Consider the following 20,287-nt stretch of genomic DNA (forward strand, 5'->3'; position numbering starts at 1 on the left):
CCACCACTGCCCAGCCTACTTTTAATCCTTCATAGAGAAGTCCAGATGTGTGTTTCCATGGTGATTCTTAATCCCATCAACATGATAATAAAGATTATTTATCACATGGAGATTGACAGAAAAGTGTGTTTAAAACTCTTAGATTAGATAATGATTGACACAATAAGTATGCTTAGAGGACATCTTCTCATCCATTAAAATAATACTTGTCTTTGCAGTCAGCATCATTATCACTCTGTCTGAAATCACTGAAGAATACATCCAGTCTTTTTTCAATATGTCAGCTTACACTGTATTTGAAAATAGCTAAAAAGTCTTCAGTCCCACATTCTACTTGTAAACTTAATTCTATAAAGGCAAAAGAGTAAAGGACCTGTGTGCCTTAGGTTTTATATGATGCCCTGCGAACTAGAGAACTCAACAGTAAAATGTTTTTAATATTTTAGTAACAATGACTTTGCCTTGAAATTTTTATCCTCAAAAGAGAGATCTTAGAGTCTTAACCAAGCAAAAAGGACAATTTTTTATTTTTATATTCAAAGATAGAATTCGCTTTTGATGTATATAAAGCCATGGAGTTTTTAGTGTTATTTACTTATAGATTTGTGGTTATTTATGAGTGTGAATGTGAATCACCCCAAACCAGCAACGCTAGCTGGACGCCCCTGTTTGCTTCTGGGTGGTATTGGGTGAGTAGGCCCATCCTTAGCGATGCCTGGGGAAAGAAACTTGTCCTAAAATGTGCCTCAAGCCTGTCAGCCGCCAGCTGCAGGCCATGCCCTCCACATGCCTCCCACTGATGATTCTCAGCATCCTGAGAATCTTGGCTTTGCCAAATCAGGGGCTTGGGACATATCCAGCTGCCTACACTGAGGAGTTAAAACCATGTCTGGTCCGTTTCATGCTGATTACTGGCCTGAAGGGATATTCTACTATTTTGTTAGAGAATAAAATCTAGCTCTTCTCAGTGGGCTTAATTCCCTGCAAAGACATCAGGCCAAGTCTTCATTAAACCGTTGAACACTTGTGGGGTCGGGGCACTTGCCCTCCCTGCAGTGGCTGGCAGAAGTTAGGCTACAATGTGTGGGATTCTGGTAGCCTTTTGTTTGGTTTCTAGGGTTCTGACTTTAGCTAGATATTCTGTGTGGAGAGGAAGGAAAATGGCTGGTAACTCTAGTGGAGTAGTTTCCTCATGGTTCCCTTCTTTCCCTCTGCCCCATGGCTGGATTTAAGTACTGAGACTACCCTTGTGGTATAGCTTTGGATTTTTTTGTTTTTTAACATGATTTTATGTGCATTGGTGTAAAGGTATCAAATCCCCTGGAGCTGGAGTTACAGACAGTTGTGAGCTGCCAGGTGGGTGCTGGGAATTAAACCCAGTCCCCTGGAAGAACAGCCAGTGCTCTTAACGCTGAGCCATCTTTCCAGCCCTGACTTTGAGGTTTGTAGATCAGAGTTCATTGCTTACATTGTGGGCAGTGTGCGTGAGGGTACAGGAGAAGAATGCCTAGGAGCCTCACTTATGCTTGTCTCTGTCTGTGGCTCTTTCCTCTCCCGTCTAATAGTCCTGTGGTCCTGTGGAGCTAAATGGCATCAAACCTGGCACTCAAACATGGCATCGGCCCTGGCTCTGCCTTTTTGAGGCAGTTTCCCAGCTAGTGTCACAGGATTAGGATTGCTGTGAGAGGCTGAGTAGAGAAAGAGAGCAGAGAATAAAGACATTAGCACTAGCTTGGCATGGTGGCTTTCTCCTGAGACTCCTGAATGCAAGAGGCCAGGGAGAAGAATTGCAAGTTTGAAGCCAGCCTTGCCTATATTAGCAAGTTCCAAACCAGCCTTGGTTACATAATGGAACTTCGACTTTAAAAAGCAGGAAAAAAAAAAAGGAATAAAACACACACACACACACTCATACACACACACACACACACACACACACACACACACATCTCAGCACAGTATAACACACGACACCCTTTTCCACATTTTCAAAGATACATGGGACCAGCAGCTGCTACTGACAAGAACCCAAAGTATCAGTGGCAGTCCCAGAGCAAGTCTGTTCCAGAAGTCACTGAGAAAGGCTAGCTTTTAATCTCTGTAGAACAAGATACTGTTTTAGCCTGGCGTGCACATGCATACACACACAAACATGAACACACACACACACACACACACACACACACACACACATGCTGTGGAACAATAGTCTTATACCCTGTAAAGTTTTGTAAGTTGTACTAGTTTAATAAAATGCTGATTGGCCAGTAGCCAGGCAGGAAGTATAGGCAGAGCAACCAGAACAGGAGAATTCTGGGAAGAGAAAAGGCTGAGTCTTTAGTCATCATTCAGACACAGAGGAAGCAAGTTGAGACTACCTCGCTGATAAAAGGTGCCTATGGGTTGCAACCACTCTGAGAGTTGCAAATCAGATATCTTGCATATCTGATATTTACAGTATGATTTATAACAGTAGCAAAATCACAGTTCTGAAGTAGCAATGAAAATAATTTCATGGCTGGGGTTCATCACATGAGAATCTGTATTAAAGAGTTGCCGAATGAAGAAGGTTGAGGACCACTGTTTTAGGGGAACCAATAGAAAATGATTAGTAGGGGCTGGAGAGATGGCTCAGTGGTTAAGATCATTGCCTGCTCTTCCAAAGGTCCTAAGTTCAATTCCCGGCAACCACATGGTGGCTCACAACCATCTGTAATGAGGTCTGGTGCCCTCTTCTGGCCTGCAGACATACACACAGACAGAATATTGTATACATAATAAATAAATAAATAAATATTTAAAAAAAATGATTAGTAGACCCCAAATGTGAGCAAAAGACTTACAGCCTTTTCTACTTCCTTCCTTGCCCCAAAGTAATCATTAGGTCGCTAATTATGACTCATTTTTCAGCGGGGCCAGAAGCAATTTGTGTATAAGTCTCCCTAATCTCAGAGATTGATGAGCCCTGGAGTTGGTGCTAGCAGATGCCGAGAAAGGAGGTAACTCTTGTTCTGAAGGAGTTAATCTGGGGAAATCAAGCCAGCACACCTGAGATGATTGATTCGCCATCAATTAAATTCTAACGAAATCATGATCATGTGCTGTTGACCCCTTTAGAATTCAGTGTGGGTGAGGAAAAAGGCAAAAATGATCACTGGCTCTCCTTGGTAGCTATTTAAAAAATTGTAAAGATGTGCATGTGGTAGCCTTTTTTATTTTTAAAAACAACCAGTTTCATTTTAAGACACTTTATTATTAAATTTCATTGTAACATTAAAGAAACTACACCTACACACACACACAGTTTGTAATCTCACAACCCCTGACACACTTCACTTATCAGAGCCAAGGCTCATCTTGACTCTAACAGCCCACTCCATGCTCAGAGTGTTCAGGGAACATGAACAACCACCTCCATTATTTCGTGTTTTAAATGTGCAGGCAGTGACTTTGTAACAGGTGTCATGGCAGCACCCTTGCTTGCCATGTTCTTCCCTTCATTGTTGTGATGTATTCTCAGTGCGAGAGGTGGCTTCCTGACCGTTGGCACAGTTAAGTAACATAGCATCTTTCTTCGGTGCACATATGTTTCCATTAGGCCACAGATCCTCTGTTATGGTAAAACACTGCAGGTCCCTGAGTGGGTCACTAGACCATGGTGGGCCACAAAGGCAGCCGGTCCCAGGCAGGGAGCCATTTGGCAAGTAAGAGACAGAGACCTATAGGCATGCCATGTAGAGAAAGTGGGTATTTATGTAGTGGATTATGGAAGGGAAAGAGAAAGGGGGGAAGAGGAGAAGGGAGAAGAGCAGAAAGAGAGAGAAACAGAGATAGAGAGAGAGGAGGGAGAAAGGGGAGAAGTGGGGAGAAGGGAGAGAAACAGAAAAGAAGGAAGGAAGGAACTCGGGCTGGAAGCGGAAGAAAGATCCACTTGCTTCAGCAGACAGAGTTGGTGGGGAGTGGGCAGGGCTCATCTCTTAGACGGAAAGGACAGACCATTACATTCCCATCTCTTTTTTATAATAAAAAGCTAGGAGGGGGCTGGAGAGATGGCTCAGAGGTTAAGAGCACTGCCTGCTCTTCCAAAGGTCTTGAGTTCAATTCCCAGCAACCACATGGTGGCTCACAACCATTTGTAATGAAGTCTGGTGCCCTCTTCTGGCCTGCAGGCATACACACAGACAGAATATTGTATACATAATAAATAAATATTTTAAAAAATAAAAGGTAGGAGGTTAGGCACAACAGGTCAAAGGAATTGGGGTGGCAGATTCTCAAGACTACTTCCTGCTTATCTGTGGGCATCATCTTAGAGGGAGAACCTGAGAAAGCTGGGTGCTAGTCACATCCTGGGGTAACTGGTCTCTTTGTTCCTGTCCAGTGTTTGTGATGTGGAAATACATGGTATCTCTTACAACTGTTTAAGATATTGGCAGAAGCCAGGTGGTCCTGGTGCACACCTTTAATCCCAGCACTCAGGAGGCAGAGGCAAGCTTATCTCTGTGAGTTTGAGACCAGCCTGGTCTACAAGATCTAGTTCCAGGACAGGCTCCAAAGTTACAGAGAAACCCTGTCTTGAAAAAAAAAAAAAAAAAAAGGATATTGATATTGGCAGAACAGAGGACAAAATTAAGTTTTGGAAAAAATATTTAGGACCAGGGAATTGAGAGGGTTGTATCTGACCTGTTTAAGGTGGATCCTTCAATTCAGCTCCCTGAAACTCACAAGAATTTTTTGGGTTTGTGAAAACATAAGTTTTAAACAAATACATTGTATAAACAGTAGCATATTTATGTCAGAATGACTATGACAGATGTTTTTGTATAATGAAAAGTATCTTTAAGACTATGGGAGGCAGGGCTGGAGAGATGGCTCAGTGGTTAAGAGCATTGCTTGCTCTTCTAAAGGTCCTGAGTTCAGTTCCCAGCAACCACATGGTGGCTCACAACTATCTGTAATGAGGTCTGGTGCCCTCTTCTGGCTAGCTGTATACATAATAATTAAATAAATTGATAAATATTTTAAAAAAAAGACTATGGGAGGCAACGAGAGAGAGAGAGAGAGATTTGGTAAGTTGTATTTGTCCTCACACCTTTATAACTTGCAGGTACACACCTTAATAACTTATATTGGTATTTTACTGAAATATGTTTGGTGAGGTTGTCCTTTTAAACATTTCCATTGTTAAACTGCATAAGAGATCTTTGAAAAGGATAAAATTTTACTTGAGTTATTGATTAAAAAATGACAGAGAACTTACTTGGTTGGCACCTAGAGCCCCTCCTCAGGGTCTTCTATGGTCACTGAGGGTCGTATTTTTTCTTTTGCTGTTTAGTGCAGGGCCTGCCAGACTCCAGAAGATCCTGTGGGCTAAGAAATCTGTAGGAAGACAAGCCTACCTTGACCTGGGCAGCTAGGTCAATTCCAATGATTCTGTCCACTGTCTGGTGATCTTCAGTTTAGATGAAAGGCAGTTTTGCCTGGTGGTCAGTGCTTGGCAGTTGAAGACAATTTCAGATGGACATTGTTTTAGGGCACAGTGAAGGTTGCCTGGGATAGGCCCTCCCTCCCACCATGCCTGAGTCCTGTTCGCATTTCCCGTTCCCCACCTGAGATGAAAGCTGCCTAACCGCGCAGAGAGCATTCTCATCAGGACGTGTCTGTGCCAGCAGGTTGTGTAGCTTCTGCCCACTTGCCTGCCAGGTAAGGCGGCCTCACCTGTTGGTACTTGTGTAGCTTTGAAGAGTCGGCTGTACGCCTTGCTGATGCGAGGCCCATTCTAGCTGATTTGCTGATTCATGTTCTGCCATCTGGGATCTCCACCCACACCCCACACCCTGCATGCCACCACTCTCGCTGAGCAGTTTAAATCCACAGTAGACTGCCTGAGCTACGCTTGGGATCCGAGTTCTCTGGGTGCTTTGTTTCTCAGGTGCTGCAGCGAATGAATACAAACTGGGTGTCCTGACACAGTAGAAATGTATCCTTTTGCAGCTCTAGAGATAAGAAGTCCAAACTCTGCATGTTTTTAGGGTATCGGGTAACTTCCAGTGATCCCTAACATTCCTTGGCTTGTAGAAACATAACTCGTTTCTTCCTCCATTATATGCCCCCTTCTTGTCCATATAGCATTGCATTTCTTACAAGGAAAACACTGATTAAATTTAGGGGACCCACCCTAATCCATCGTGACTCATTTTGAGTCACCTCTGCAACGTCCCCATTCCCAATTAAGATTACATTCGCAGGTTCTGGAAGGCCAAGACGTCAGCCTGTGGTTTAAAGGGCACAGTTCAACCCACTGGAGAAGGTGAGCTAGTAAGCTTTCAGTTATTATAGCGAAATTCCTGCGATAATCAGCTTATAATGAGAAAACATTTACTCAGCTTTAGAAGTCCTTGTTTGTCTTAATTTTCGTTGTGATGGAGGAAGAATTCATGACAAGGGAATTCTGCCAACAGATGGCAGGAATAAGAAGCTGAGAAATCATGTCTCAGCCGCACAGAGGAAACAGAGAGCCAACTGGAAATAGAGCAAAGCTCTAAAGTCTAAAAGCGCCCCCCCCCCCCAAGAATGTGGGTGCCAGAAGGTCTAGAACTTCCCAAAGCAGCACTACCATGCAGGGACCAGGTTTTCAAACACAAGAGCCTATAGGGTACATTTCTCAAACCACCTCCTACTCTCCACCATCTGTGCCCCTAGTAGGAGGTCATGGCAGAGTGACTACGAAGTACAAAAGGAAAAGAAAGGGGGTAAGGAGTAAGTGTTCCACAGTCTTTTTCAAGTGAACTTATGACCTTCTAGTGGGTCCCACCCATTAAAGACGCTACTATGTCCCAGCTCAGTCCCTAGGACTGAGCCTTCAATTCATGAACATAGGGTGAGCCCTAACGTGCTTTGATGTTTGAGTCTTTGCTACACCTTTCTCTCCACTTTCATGTATGTTTGAAATTTTCCATAATCTAAATGAAGAAAATCATTTGGCAAAATCTTTTTTTCTTTCTTTCTTTCTTTCTTTCTTTTGTTTTTGTTTTGTTTTGTTTTTGTTTTTGTTTTTCAGAAAGGGTTTCTCTGAAGCTTTGGAGCCTGTCCAGCAACCTATTAGACATTGTTTCTTTCAGTAATAAAGGAGGGGCTGTCTAAAGATGGCATCTATATCATTTCTCCAAGGCTCTGGAAAATCCCCAAAGAGAAGGTAGAAAGAATGTGAGAGGCAGCGAAACAGGAAGGAGTGCCATCCAAATGCTGTTTTCTGGATGTGACCTGGCCGTTGTGGCCACCATGCCCGCAGGAACTCACAGCAGGGGTGGTTACCTGCTCAAGCTGGGCTGGCCAACATGGCAGATGAAAGGCGGCCCCCCCTGAGCCACTCTAGACAGTTAATAGTCAATGGGGAAAGGAAGTCGTCTTTCTCAGTGGTGTAGTCACAAGTAAGTCACCCTTGCTCCAATAAATAACCCCTGCCAATTCTCATGCAAGTGAGTATAATTATATTCCTATATAATTGATATATATATAATTATATACTATTCATATATAATTCATATATATTCATATATAGTTATGTGGGACACTCAAATATACATATACGGACTCAAACACACATACATACACACTCAGGCACACATACATACATATACATTCACACATAAACACACTCACATACACACATACACACAAAGCATGAAAGCAAAAGGAGACTTTCTGGGAATAAGAAAAGTTTGGTGGGGGGAGATAAGGGATGGCAATGCAAGTAAATACATACAAAAAGTGTGAAAGAAAAGAATTAAAAATAATTTTTAAAAAGGCGAGACTACTTGAGGCGCTCTCAGTTTCTGTCGTAGGAGATCATTTATCAAGATGGCCCAGCAGGTAAAGGCACTTGCTGCTTGATCTGAATTGGATTCCTGGGACCCACTGGCTCCCACAAATTGTCCTTTGACTTCTCCACATTAGCTACAACATGCATGTGCATACAGCCCCACCACACACACACACACAGTAAATAAATATAATTTAAAGGATTTACTTTATTTTTAATTGTTTACTGGGGGTGGATATAGGGTGTGTGCCCGTGAGTGCAGGAGCCTAGAGAGGTGTCAGGTGGTCCTAGGGACAGAGCTATGGCCTGTCATCAGCTCTGTGCTGCCTGAAAACAAGTACTGGGAACTGAACTAGGGGTATTTGGAAGAGCAGGATTCACTCTTAACCACTGAGCCATCTCTCTGGCCCCAAAATATAATAATAATAATAATAATAATAATAATAATGTCAAAACTGAGCCAAGAGGGAGGGGCGTGGTGGCTCATGCTTGTAACCCCCCAGCACTAGGGAGACAGAGGCAGGCAGATCTCTGTGAGTTCGAGGTGAGCCTGGTCTACAGAGTGAGTTCCAGGACAGCTAGGACTGTTATACAGAGAGTCTCAAAAAAAGCAAAAAATTTTTTAAAAAGGCCAAAACAGTTTATTGATCATGTCTGGAATTTATAGGAAGCCAAGCTGAGATCCTTGAACAGAGTTTTTATGACGGTGTTCCTCCAGGCAAATAGCATCATAATCCTACGAGAAGACTGCCTGGTGGCAAAATCAGGGACACGTAGCGAGACTGTCTGCTGTATTAGTGCAGCAGCTTTAAACATTTTGTGCTCTTCCCATGCGCTCGCTACAAAGTGATTGGCTACTTTCTATAAACAGCCTTTGCATTACAGGGTTCTGGAGAGAAAGGGTGGAGTCAGTGCATGATAGGAATTTTAAAAAGCACTGAGGACATGCTAAGTGCTCATTGAGCACTATTTATTTATTTATCATTTCTTTAAAAATAATTTAAATTATTTTATGTGCCTTGGTGTGAAAGTGTCGGATCCCCTGACAGTTGTGAGCTGCCCAGTGGGTGCTGAGAATCGAACCCAGGTATTCTGGAAGAGCAGCCGGTGCTCTTAACTGCTGAGTCATCTCTCCAGCCCCTATTTATCAGTTTTGTGCTACCATTGCTAGGCCTTTACGGTGAGGTAACTGTTAGAGTCTCCCCATTCTATTCCTGAGCCCCAGCTGTAGGTTAAACCAGGGCTGGAGTGGGAAGCCAGGCAGATCCATAAAGCTTACCATGACACACACAGAAGATATTTTTAATTAAAAAGTATATATTATTGAAATAATTAAAAAGACATGTATGTGTATGGCTGTTTGGCCTGCATGGGTGTCTGTGCAGCACTTGCTTGCCTGGTGCCCTTGGAAGCCAGAAGACAGTGTCTGATGTTCTGGAACCAGAGGAACAGACAGTTGTAAGCCTTCAAGTGGGTGCTGGGCACTGTTTACCACTGAGCCATCTCTCCAGCCCCTAGAGGGTGGTTTTTTTGTTTTTCTATTTGTTTGTTTTGTTGTTTCTTTTTCCAAGACAGGGTTTCTCTCTGTGTATAGCCCTGACTGTCCCAGAACTCCTTCTGTAGATCAGACTGACCTCGACCCCAGAGTTCTGCCTGACTCTGTCTTGCAAGTGCTGGGATTAAAGGCATGTGCCGCTACTGCCCTGCCCAAGAGGACAGTTTTGTAATGCAGTAACCTCATATTTTAGACTCCCCCTTATACTTTTACTTCCCTCCTCTCAGTGCTAGGGATCAAACTCTGGGCTGGCACAAATGCCAGGCAAGAGTTCTTCCATTGAACATCCTCCCTAGCCTTAACCACCTTTACTTTTCTTGACTCTGACGTGCTAATAGCAGTTCAATATGCTGATATGGGAAATATTCTCCCATATCATTAAGTTTCAAAATGTGCCGAATAGCACACCAGGTTTATACTTTAGCCTGGGTGTGTTATTTTAAAAAGTGCATTCATCGTGGCCAGAAACATAAGGCATGTTAGTGGTGCTGTCTTTCCTCTGAGGACTGGAACTGGACTGGGGGATAATGGGGAGATTACTTTTTATTTTATATTCATTCACCCCTTGAAAGTTTTCATGATGGATTTTTTATAAGTTTAAAAATAATTTATGAGAGGAAGAGAAAAATGCAATGACTTGTTTCCGTACTAGTGTTGGCTGAGTTCAAACCATTCCCCTCTCATCAAGCAAAACAAACCCCAAACCCCTTTGCAAAAGGTAAGCATGGGCCCCCAGGCTTGTAGATTCACAATTTGTTTTAACTTTGTAAAGGGTGGCGGGGAGAGGAGTGTTTCAAAATAGGCTTCTCTGTCTTGGCTGTCCTGGAACTCGTTCTGATGACCAGGCTGGCCTTGAGCTTACTGAGATCCACGCCACCACTGCCAGGCTGCTGTTGCTTTTTGAAATGAAATTTCTAGTTTCCATGTGTGTCAGTGTGAATAGACACCCTATGTGTGCAGGTGCTCTTGACAGCCTGTAGAGATTGTTAGGTCCCTTGAGCTGGAGTTCCGGTGTCAGGGGTGCTGGGAACTACCTCCTCTGTGAGAGCAGCACTCTGTGAACTGCTGAGTCATCGGCCCAGCCCTACCTTCCCACTGCTCTTTAAAATTTCTTCTCCTTTTTTTTTTTTTTTTTTTTTTTTTTGAGTCCTAGTCTGTAGCCCTGGCTCGTCAGGATCTCCCCGTGTAGACCAGACTGGCCTTGAGATTCTCCTGCCTCCACTGGGGATTAAAGGCTTTTATCACCACACCAATCTGGTTTACTTATTTGTTGAGATAGGGTCTCAGTAGGCAATCATCAATTTAGTGGCCATCCTCCTGCCTCAGAGAGTGCTGTGAGTTCTAGCATGAGTTACCCCCACAAGACTTTACCTTATGGGGGTACGTCTTGGTCTTAGGTAAACTGAAGGAGAGCTTTACTTAATGTATTGCAGACATGCCTGCTGATGTACTGGGACAGTAAGTATGAGGTCTTGAATTCTGACATACCTGTGTCCAAAGCCTGGGCTTTCTCCTCGGCTGGCTGAGTGCAAACTCTCAATGTGCTCAAATATGAAGATAGAGGCACAGCCCTCTCCTGAGCGTGTTTTCGGGTTAAATGAGATTAGCATCTGGGTGTAGAAAGTACCATGGCCGGTTCCCTTGTTTTCACCATTATCTTCTTTGAGTTACCAAAGTTGTTTTTGTTTTGGCACATCCACAAATACCCTGACAGACAAGTCACAATATGGTCCCTTTATCAGAGAACGATCCTTTTGGGATCTACCAGCCACCAGACTATCAGGTGATAGTTCTTGCAATTGCCATGGCTCCATTTCCATCTCTGTTTACAGAGTTCTGACTCAATAACGTGCATCTTATACAAAATGCAGCCCATTGGCTGACTGTAGGAGGCAGCCGAGCATCCCGTTTTCCTAGACTGGAGTCTGCAGGTTATTTTAGAAATACATGCTAGTTCTCTTGCTCCAGGCTCTCCCAGCTTCTGCCCCAGGTAACCAACCGTTCACTTGTCTGTTGATTCAATGTTGATCACCTAAACCCAGCAGAATCAAATGTGGGGGGTTCAGCCTGAAGGTGTATGCTTAGGTATCTTCCTTTCAAAGCAACCTTTGCATTACATTCTTGCAATCCAGCCACCAAGTGTTATTTACCTCCCTTCAGCACCCAGGCTCAGGCCGACTTAACTCAGGAAGTAATAACAAAAGGAATCCGACTGATCTCTCAGGCAAAGAAAGCCTCAGTAGAGTCTCCCAGTCCGCCTAGCCTCTCCCTCCTCCTGGGTGTGTCTGCCTGAGAAGGCAGTGAGTAACCTGCACTTTGTTCCCCCTCGTCTTGGCCCTTCCCACCCAGACAAGAGGACTGAGTGGCAGACAGGCAGACAGCCGGAGTCCTGTTGAAGCATGCACGGAGTACACTTCTACCCGCGCCCATTCCCAGGACCCCTCGTCACCACCACCTCCTTGAACCGGGAGGACCCAGAGCCCGGGCCAGGGTTCCTAGGGGGATTCTGCTCACAGTGGTAAGGGCTACCTGCAATTGGATCTCTCCACGGACCTTGTTTTCCTTCGTGTTGGCTTTCCCGTTCAATTGTGATGAGGTGGGCGTGTTTTTGAGAGGTGTTCTGTTTGGTTAGTTTTCAGTGGTCCCGAGACAAAGAAATGTCTTTCTCTGGTCTAGTTTATTAGAACTTGTAACCTGATAGCCTGGCTTACAACAAAACTTAACATACTCAGGACTTCTGATAGTATAACTTAGCCTTTTGGCCTTGTAGAGACTATCCATGCCAAACCTTACCCCCCACCTCTCCACTCCCCTACACCTCTCCCCTCCCCCCCACCTCCTCTTCCAAATTGCTCACCAAATAACCAAATAGGTTTTGAGAAAACTGTGCTAAGGGCTTGTGGTAATTTTAATGTGTGGGCCCTTCTGACTGAAGTGTACACCTGATTATTACTGTAGCTTTAAAGAAAACCAACATGACATTTTGTCTGAAAAGCAAAGAGAAAAATCTATTTTAAAAGGTTTTACTCTGGAGAGGTGACCTGAGGTGGTGTTCCGGGGGCGGGGTGGAAAAGGTCTTAAGAGATAAGTGAGTTTAATTAAATTTATGTGAGCACGGAAGTATTAAGGTGGCAACAGTCCAGGAAGAGAAAGGGCTGGCGTTTGATGTGAACCTCGTGTGTCTTGAAGGGAGAAAACGGAGATCTTTGTATTGTATGCTGAGGACTCTGAGAGAGGAGGGTCGCCAGACAGATGGAGGAAGCTGGGAAGCAGGTTTCTTGTGTGGGATTCGGGCCAAGAGCTTCTCTCTCAAGGCTGTGGGTGAGAGAGTCATTTAGAGCAATCAAGTTGCTCACTGTTCGCATCGGCTGGGCTTCAGATCTTCTGAAAACAAGCCACAGAATCACTGGCGTGGGGCCGAATAAAACCACTGCCTCTGTTTCCCCGGCCCCATCTGAACCTGAATACATGGGAGAGGGAAAAAGAAACAAAAAACAAAAATGTTTGAAAGGCAAGATAAAGAGCAACGGGTAAATTTAATTCGATCACACTAGTACTGTGTATTTGAGACATGCTATTCTCTTCACAGCCCCGAGGAATTACCTCGTGATTACATTAGAGTGGGAAGATGCCGAGCTAAGAGGCAGGCAGAATAGGAACTGTGATAGAAACTGCGCTAAGCAGAGGCTCCCTGCATGATGCATGTGGATTGCTGGATCGTGCCCAGGTGCCTCTCACTGCATCGTTCTTTGGCACCTTGGAGCAGGCAGCACCAGGATTCTGCGTAAGGAGCTGCCTAAACTGAGCAAACCTGAGTTTTCAAGCAGCAATGAATAGCTTTGGGAAAAAAAATAGGAAGGCAGGAGAGCACTTGAGCATAAAGTTGGTGTGTGAGAGCGGGGGGTGGGGGTGGGGTCGCTGGATGAAAAAAAACCTCTTAAGAGGGCCTTATGCTGAAGAGAGTCGTTGGCTTGTCTTCATCGTCATTATCGGTGTTCCCGGGGTGATAATGCCAGATGTTTGCTTCCTTATCCAAGTGGCTTCCCCTTGGCTAATTAAAAGCTGAAACTAACTGAAGGCCTCCCAATCAGTCAGCTCTTCGTCCTGAGATCCCAGTGTGGCACTTCTGTGAGAAGTGGAGGGAGAAACATTGTGCCGGGGTGGCTTTACCTGGCAATCCCTAGTTTCAATCTAGGACTGTTCATTTGTGACAGAGAGCAAGTGGACGCGTACCGAGCTGTCCCCTGCGCTGCAGAACACTCGGAACTGTTCCGTTCTGGCTTTGCAAGCATCTGCACACTGAGTGTTTCGTGTGATAAGATGATACCACTCTCCCTACCAAACCTATCACACTCCCAGATCTGGAACTCTGGGACGGCATACCTTTTAGAAGAGAGTGGCTGATGATTCCTCCCATTGGTGCCCTAACGTCCTAGGCTTTTGTCTTGAAACAAACTGGATGCAGTGCTTGACTAGTTGGGCTTTTCTGAGGCATCTTCATGGCAAACTTAGAGCATCTCTTACTATTCTCTTGGGTTTGGTCCTCTTGGTGCTTGGTATTGTAAGCAGCGGTCCTACCCGGCACGTTGTAAACTAGACTTACAGACCCTGGGACAAATAGTTGAGGTGCCTGTTTACCATATCAAACCCAGCCTAGCCAAATCTGCGAAGTCTCTGCAAAAGCCAACAAGGAGACCAGTCCCGTATGTAAAAGCAAAGAGCCTTTATTTTAATCAAGTTTGCACACTCGGTCTCTTCGCATGTCAAACGTACTGGAATAACTGGAGAGCCCTGAGCTCAATTAGAATTGGGTTTTTATAGTAGTAAAGGTGGGGGTGAGGGGTTCAGAACCCCTGATTGACCAACATTTGTCTAGGGGTGTCCTGGTGAATGTGCACTGACAGGTGGTCCTATCTACAGTGATTGGAATGTTAGGCATTTCCTTTCAATGTTCTGTTTTTGGGGCAGTGGTTGGGTCCTGCAACCAGGTGTTGCCTTAGGATAAACTACTGTGACTCAGGCCTCTAATTAAATTTATCAGGGCCAGAGTTCTCCTCTGCCAGGTGATAATGGTTGGAATTAAAGAACTTCCTTTGGGTGACCTGTCCATACTTAGCTTATCTTGGCTGGCCCCCCACAGCCACCAGGTTTTCCTACCTGGACTGTACTTCCTCCAGAGAGAGGCTCTTCCCTATATAATCCAGCCATTTTGGTTACCAGCCCTTTTTATACCTTTGCTCTCTTGGTTACTGTCCTCCTCTCTCTTCTCCTCCCCCTCTCCCCACATGGCCCAGCTCAGCTCAGAGTTATGTACACTCTGAATTTTCCCTGATGTCCCTTGCCTCTGGCTATGCTTTTCTTTTGGCCTACAATAAACTTTCTCCTCTACCATACCTAAGAGAACTCATAGCCTTTCCTTTCTTCCTTTCTTTCTTTTTTTTCTTTCTTTTTTTTTTTTAATAAGCCAGAGCTAGTCTATGTATGTACTCCTCTAGACAGCTTTGCTTTTGAGAAAGATATACCTTCCCCTTCCTGCTTGAAGAATTCCCTCCAAAGAGCCTTTAGGAACTTTCTAGTTGATCCTACTCATCCATTAAACTGTGTTCTGCTTGCTGGAATTCTTTCTTCTTCCGCCCCACGCTGACTAGACCTCACAAGTAGGTATTTAAGACATTCAAGTGTCAGTGGTGATCGCATTCTCCAAAAGGTCATGGTGATTTTTCTAAAAAACAAAACAAAACAGAAGCCGCACCTTATTGTATAAGAACTGCTTCTAAGTCTCAGGCAGCACACTTATGTGTGGGAACCCAGATCGGGGAAAACAGTTGTAGATGTAGTCGACATAGTTTTTGCATGTTTCCTAAGTGGTAACAATGGGCAAGTGTGAGTGACCTAGGGAGTCAGGGCTAGCTGAGCCAGCAGCCCTTAGCTAAAGTAGCCAGCAGCCTGTGATCTCTAGCAAGCTCCAGGTTCCTGCTTCTCTGGGCTCTTTGCAATTCTTACGTTTTACCTTTGCTGTGTAACTTTCTTCTCGTGCTTGGCTGCTCCTCATGTGAAGGTTGTGCATGTTCTCTGAGGACGTAGCAATGTCACGTCCCAAGCCAAGAATATACACTGCAGGGAGACAGGTTTGCCCTGACCAGATACTCATGTCTTCCACATCTTCCGATGCCCCAAACCATGATATACATGGTGCCAGAAGCAGCCAGATTGCTTCTGCTCTGGTGCAAGCAAGGCTGAGGTCAGAAGGATTTTAAGCAGTACGTGCATGCATGTGCAAGCACGGGCAGAAGTAGAAATAGGAATGAAACTTTAATGTGAGAGCCTTGTATCTTTTCTAGATAAAACTCATAATGATACAGCCTAGATTAATGATACAGCTTAGATTCACACGTGGCTGGAGCTGAAATTCCCCCCACCCCACCCCATTCTGTGTGATAAATTGATTGCAAAAAAAAAAAAAAAATGGGTTCTGTCATTCTCTTTGAATTTCTTCCCAGACTTCCCACTGAGGCTTGCCTTCCTTGCTTGCGCTGGCCAGTAACATGCAGAAGTAAAGGTGTGTGTTCCCTACTCCAGATCTTGGGAGACCTCATATACCTGCGCTTGCATCTCTTGAAACAGATGCTCCTTGGATGGTCTTTAGTGGCTCAGAGACCCACTTCCACCAGCTGAGCTGTCCAGACACTTGAATGGCCCAGCCAAGATTAGCCAAGCCACAGACTGATGACAAACGCTTGTTGATTTAAGCTAGAATGCAGATGGGTTTATTATGCAACCCACAACCAACCGATACATTTGGTCTGCCTGGAATTGGTTCCTGAGCACATTTTTGAATCAACTAATGTCATCACAGACTTGATTTGGTCAGCACATGGAGTTCTGTTAGATTGGTGCTGGGTGAGACGTTCTCAGTTCTTAGGATTGTTACTACCGCCGGGATGGTTTTTAACAACAGGCTTGTGTTAGATTGGTGCTGGGTGAGGCATCCTCAGTTCTTAGGGTTGTTACTACCGCCGGGATGGTTTCTAACAACAGGCTTGTGTTAGATTGGTGCTGGGTGAGACGTCCTCAGTTCTTAGGGTTGTTACTACCGCCGGGATGGTTTCTAACAACAGGCTTGTGTCTTGTGCCAGTATCTCATCAAATATGGTTTGATATTTGTTTGGATCTGATATAGAAGTATTGATGGAGATTTAGAATCTGTAATGTGCAGAGCTCTGGTGATTGGCCAAGAATAAAAGCTAGTAACCGAAAAAAAAAAAAAGCTAATAACTGGTGGGTTTTGCCAATCCACAGAACTGTCACTACTGCAAATGCAGTGACTGCAGTTTTTCCAGTACTTAAGCAAGTAACATTTGGTGCTTCAGAATTTGTTACTGACTCGGCTTTTAGCTGCAGAAATCATTTTATTATTATCTTCAGGAAAAAGCACATTGGCCCTGGTGCTGGATGGAAAAAAATCACAGGTGCAGTTGATAATTACAATTATGTAATCTTGACCTCGTGTTCTCTAGAGCCTAGAACACGACATGAACTCAAGAGTCTTGGACATTAGGAAGGCAATGGGACTCCAAATTTATGGGGTAATACTCATTTTTTTTTTATTACATGTTAAGGAAAAGCAAAAACTATTTGAACTCTTAGACTACAGGTAAACTAGTATTGTGTTGGGTGATTTGGTTGTTGCGCAAACAACTACAGGCTGGGCATCCTTTAATCCCAGTCCTGGGGCTGGCAGGTATCTGTGAGTCTGGTCTACATAATGAGTTATAAACCAGCCATGGCTACATAGAGGAGGAACCCTATCTCAAAAAAAAAAAAAAATTGAATACAACTACAAGATCCCTGTGGCGTACAATACTGCCCATTACCTCGCCCCTCTGCAGGCTGAACCAGGGAACCAGCTAATTCTAGGCTGAGCTCAGATGGGAGTAGCTTTACCACCCATGCCCCTCATTCTATTCTCCCTGCTAGTGAAAGCGCGCGCACACACACACACACACACACACACACACACACAATATATATAATATATATTATATTATATACACACACACACACACACATACACTCATGGTGATGGCAAAGACTATGGTGTCCCATTTCCAGCTTCTAATTGTGTCCTCAATCTCATACCATTCTAGTACTCAAAGCATCTCACATGACCAAGTCTAGTGTCAAAGGTCAGGGAAATAGATCTGCTTTCATAGCGTGGGAAATGGTAGTAGGATTACTACCTACTAGCAGGTAGTAGGGCGTGTGAAGGAATCATACCATTTCCTTTGGAAAGGATCATGGAGTTATAGTTGGGTCCCTGAGTGGCCAAGAGGCAAGGAAGTGCCCACCTTTCGAGCCAATCTGTTTGCCCCTGGTAATGTGGAAGTAGCATCCGACCTTGTATGATCTATTGAATGAGATTTCAAAGGAAAGGAATGCTGCAGAGAATTGACTGAAATCTCTATGGAATGTCCTGTAAACCGTGCAGGTCACTTGGTGGGCTGCCTCCTCTCCAACTCCTGGAGAAGGGTGACATCAGGTGACATCAGGTACTCTAGGTCCTCCGACATACCTTAATTATCATTTATTTTCTCTGGTGAAAAATAACCGGTTTACTCTGTAGACCAGGCTGGCTTCGAACTCAGAGATCCCCCTGCCTCTGTCTCTTAAATGCTGGAATTAAAGGTGCCACCCAGTTTAAGGAGAACGTGGCCCACAGAATCAACTAAGCAGGGCTCATAGGGGCTCACAGAGACTGAAACAGCAGTCACAGAGACTTCATGGATCTGAGCTAGGTCCTCTGCAAATATATTATGGTTGTTAGCTTGGTATTTCTGTGGGACTCCTAACAATGGGAATAGGGGTGTCTCTGACTTTTTTGCCTGCCCTTGAGACCCTTTTCTCCTACTGGGTTGCCTCACCCAGCCCTGAGAAGAGGGTTTGTGCCCAGTCTTATTTTAACTTGTTAGGCTGTGTTTGCTTGATATCTTTGAGAGGCCTGCTCTTTTCTGAAGGGAAACAGAGGAGGAGTGGATCTGGAGGAGAGGAGTGGTTGGGGCAGGGCTAGGAGGAGTAAGGGGAGGAGAAACTGGTCAGAATGTATTGTATAAGAGAAGAATGTGTGTGTGTGTGTGTGTGTGTGTGTGTGTGTGTGTGTGTGTGTGTCAGAGAGACAGAGACAGAGAGAGAAGTAACCAGTTTCTATCTAGTCCTGTTGTTGGGGTCTTATTACATCTTCTAATCCAGCGTTGCTGTGGTTCAGATGTTTGAGTGAATATCTGTATCTATTCCTTCTTTAACTGTGGCCTGAGCCTTTTGTTGAGATAGGAAATCAGTGTTTTAATATAGGACTGTGGTTCTCAAATATTGTCCAGGGTAGAGACCACATTGTACACTGTTACTAAGAACACTGACAGTGTTTTCTTTCAGGCCACTAGTTGATGGGCTTTGCATCCATGTGCTGCATCCAATCTACCTCATAGCTCAGCACAACTGAGGTGCAAAGGATCACACCTAGTGGCCAGCTCAGAGGAGCTTTTGTTTTGAGACAGGGTCTCACTGTGTAAGCCTAGCTGGTATTGAACTCACAGACATCTGCCTGCCTCTGCCTCCCAAGTGCTAGTTTGCACCACTCGACCCACCCTCTATCTTATTTTAAGACGAGGTCTCTCATTGAAACAAAACATCTTCATTTTGGCTGGGCTGGCCAGCCAGGGAGCTCCAGAAATCACAATGTTCCCCTGCTCCATGCACATATTACAGGAATGTGTGACAGTGCCTGGTTATGTGTGTGTGGTGTGTGTGGTTGCTGGGGATTCAAACCCAGGTCCTTTAGCTTGTCCAGAAAGCAGCCTTACGCACAGTGCACTCTCTCCCAGCCCTCTTAGCTCTTGCTTGGCAATCTGATTGCTGTGGCCTTGCTTCACAGAAAGCTTATGGGATAATATTACCTACTTACTGCTATTATCTCCTAAGAAGCTCCACCTTCCTTCTGTCTGAGCTTCGTGGGAAATAAGGAAGTTGAGCAAGGAGGTGTGTTTGACACCATGAGATTTCCACTCCACAATGTAAGGAAAGACGTCTGGATTAAACATAGGTCATTTCTACAGTGTATTTCCCAAAACCTTTTCGTTGACATCTTAATCACAGATATGAATGGGAAGTGGGAACTGTTTTAGAGCGCCTGGACACTGCTTCTTTGTGTATTTTCCAAGTAGGTACCTGGCTTTTTTGTTGCCAGGTGACATGTACAGCCATTGTGTGCCATGCTTCTCTAACAGACTATCTTATTTCTATTTTATGTTGTGGGAGGGGAGACTTGATTTAATTAAACAACTTATTTAAACCAATTTGTGGGAGGCATTGAGAGCATTAGGGCAGGCTTTTCTAGTGATGTTATTTGTTAAATTAGCACCCACAAATTATCAGATCATTACCCTGGCCCAGAACACGCAGAATGTACTGTAACTACAGAATCCTCTGATTATCTTGGAGAGATGGTTTTCTGGTGATGTCTTTGCTGAAACTTCATGTCTCTCAAATAGGCTGATACTACACTGTGTGCTGTGGTTTTAGCAATATCTTAACATCCACCTCCTCCTTCATGCTTCATACCATGCCTGGCTTGCTTTCCATGAAAACTCGGGACTCGCATAATGATATGTAAATGAGCGGGCATTCGGTGGGTGGCAGGATGGTTACATGCCAAGAGAACTGCCTCCAGCACAAAGGAAAAGAAGGTTCTTCCTGGGGAATTTCTGCGCCTGGCAATGGCGGGGAAGGGTTAATGTTCTCTCCCAGAGCGGGTGGGATTTGGATCTGGATCTCAGCAGAGCTGCCTGAATCACATTCTCCCTGCTACTATAGCAACAGGTTGAGAAATTCTGCCAGCATTGTCGCCTGCCTGCCCA

At 44.5% G+C, this 20,287-nt stretch overlaps 2 protein-coding genes across 4 annotated transcripts in view; both read left to right on the plus strand.

Annotated features, from left to right (window-relative positions):
• Positions 1-20,287, plus strand: part of Ston2 (stonin 2) — a 154,414-nt gene that overhangs the window by 84,532 nt on the left and 49,595 nt on the right. The gene's annotated exons all lie outside the window — the stretch shown is intronic.
• LOC121452224 (cytochrome b-c1 complex subunit 7-like) overlaps positions 1-20,287 on the plus strand; it is a 35,888-nt gene that overhangs the window by 9,126 nt on the left and 6,475 nt on the right. Inside the window, exon 2 of the mRNA XM_041658163.1 lies at positions 602-689. Coding sequence (XP_041514097.1) covers positions 602-689 — 88 coding nt within the window. The remainder of the gene's footprint in view (positions 1-601; positions 690-20,287) is intronic.

The sequence above is a fragment of the Microtus oregoni genome, unplaced genomic scaffold, assembly GCF_018167655.1.
Source record: "Microtus oregoni isolate MIOR12 unplaced genomic scaffold, Mior012 000009F_ref0000495, whole genome shotgun sequence".
Taxonomy (NCBI): Eukaryota; Metazoa; Chordata; class Mammalia; order Rodentia; family Cricetidae; genus Microtus; species Microtus oregoni.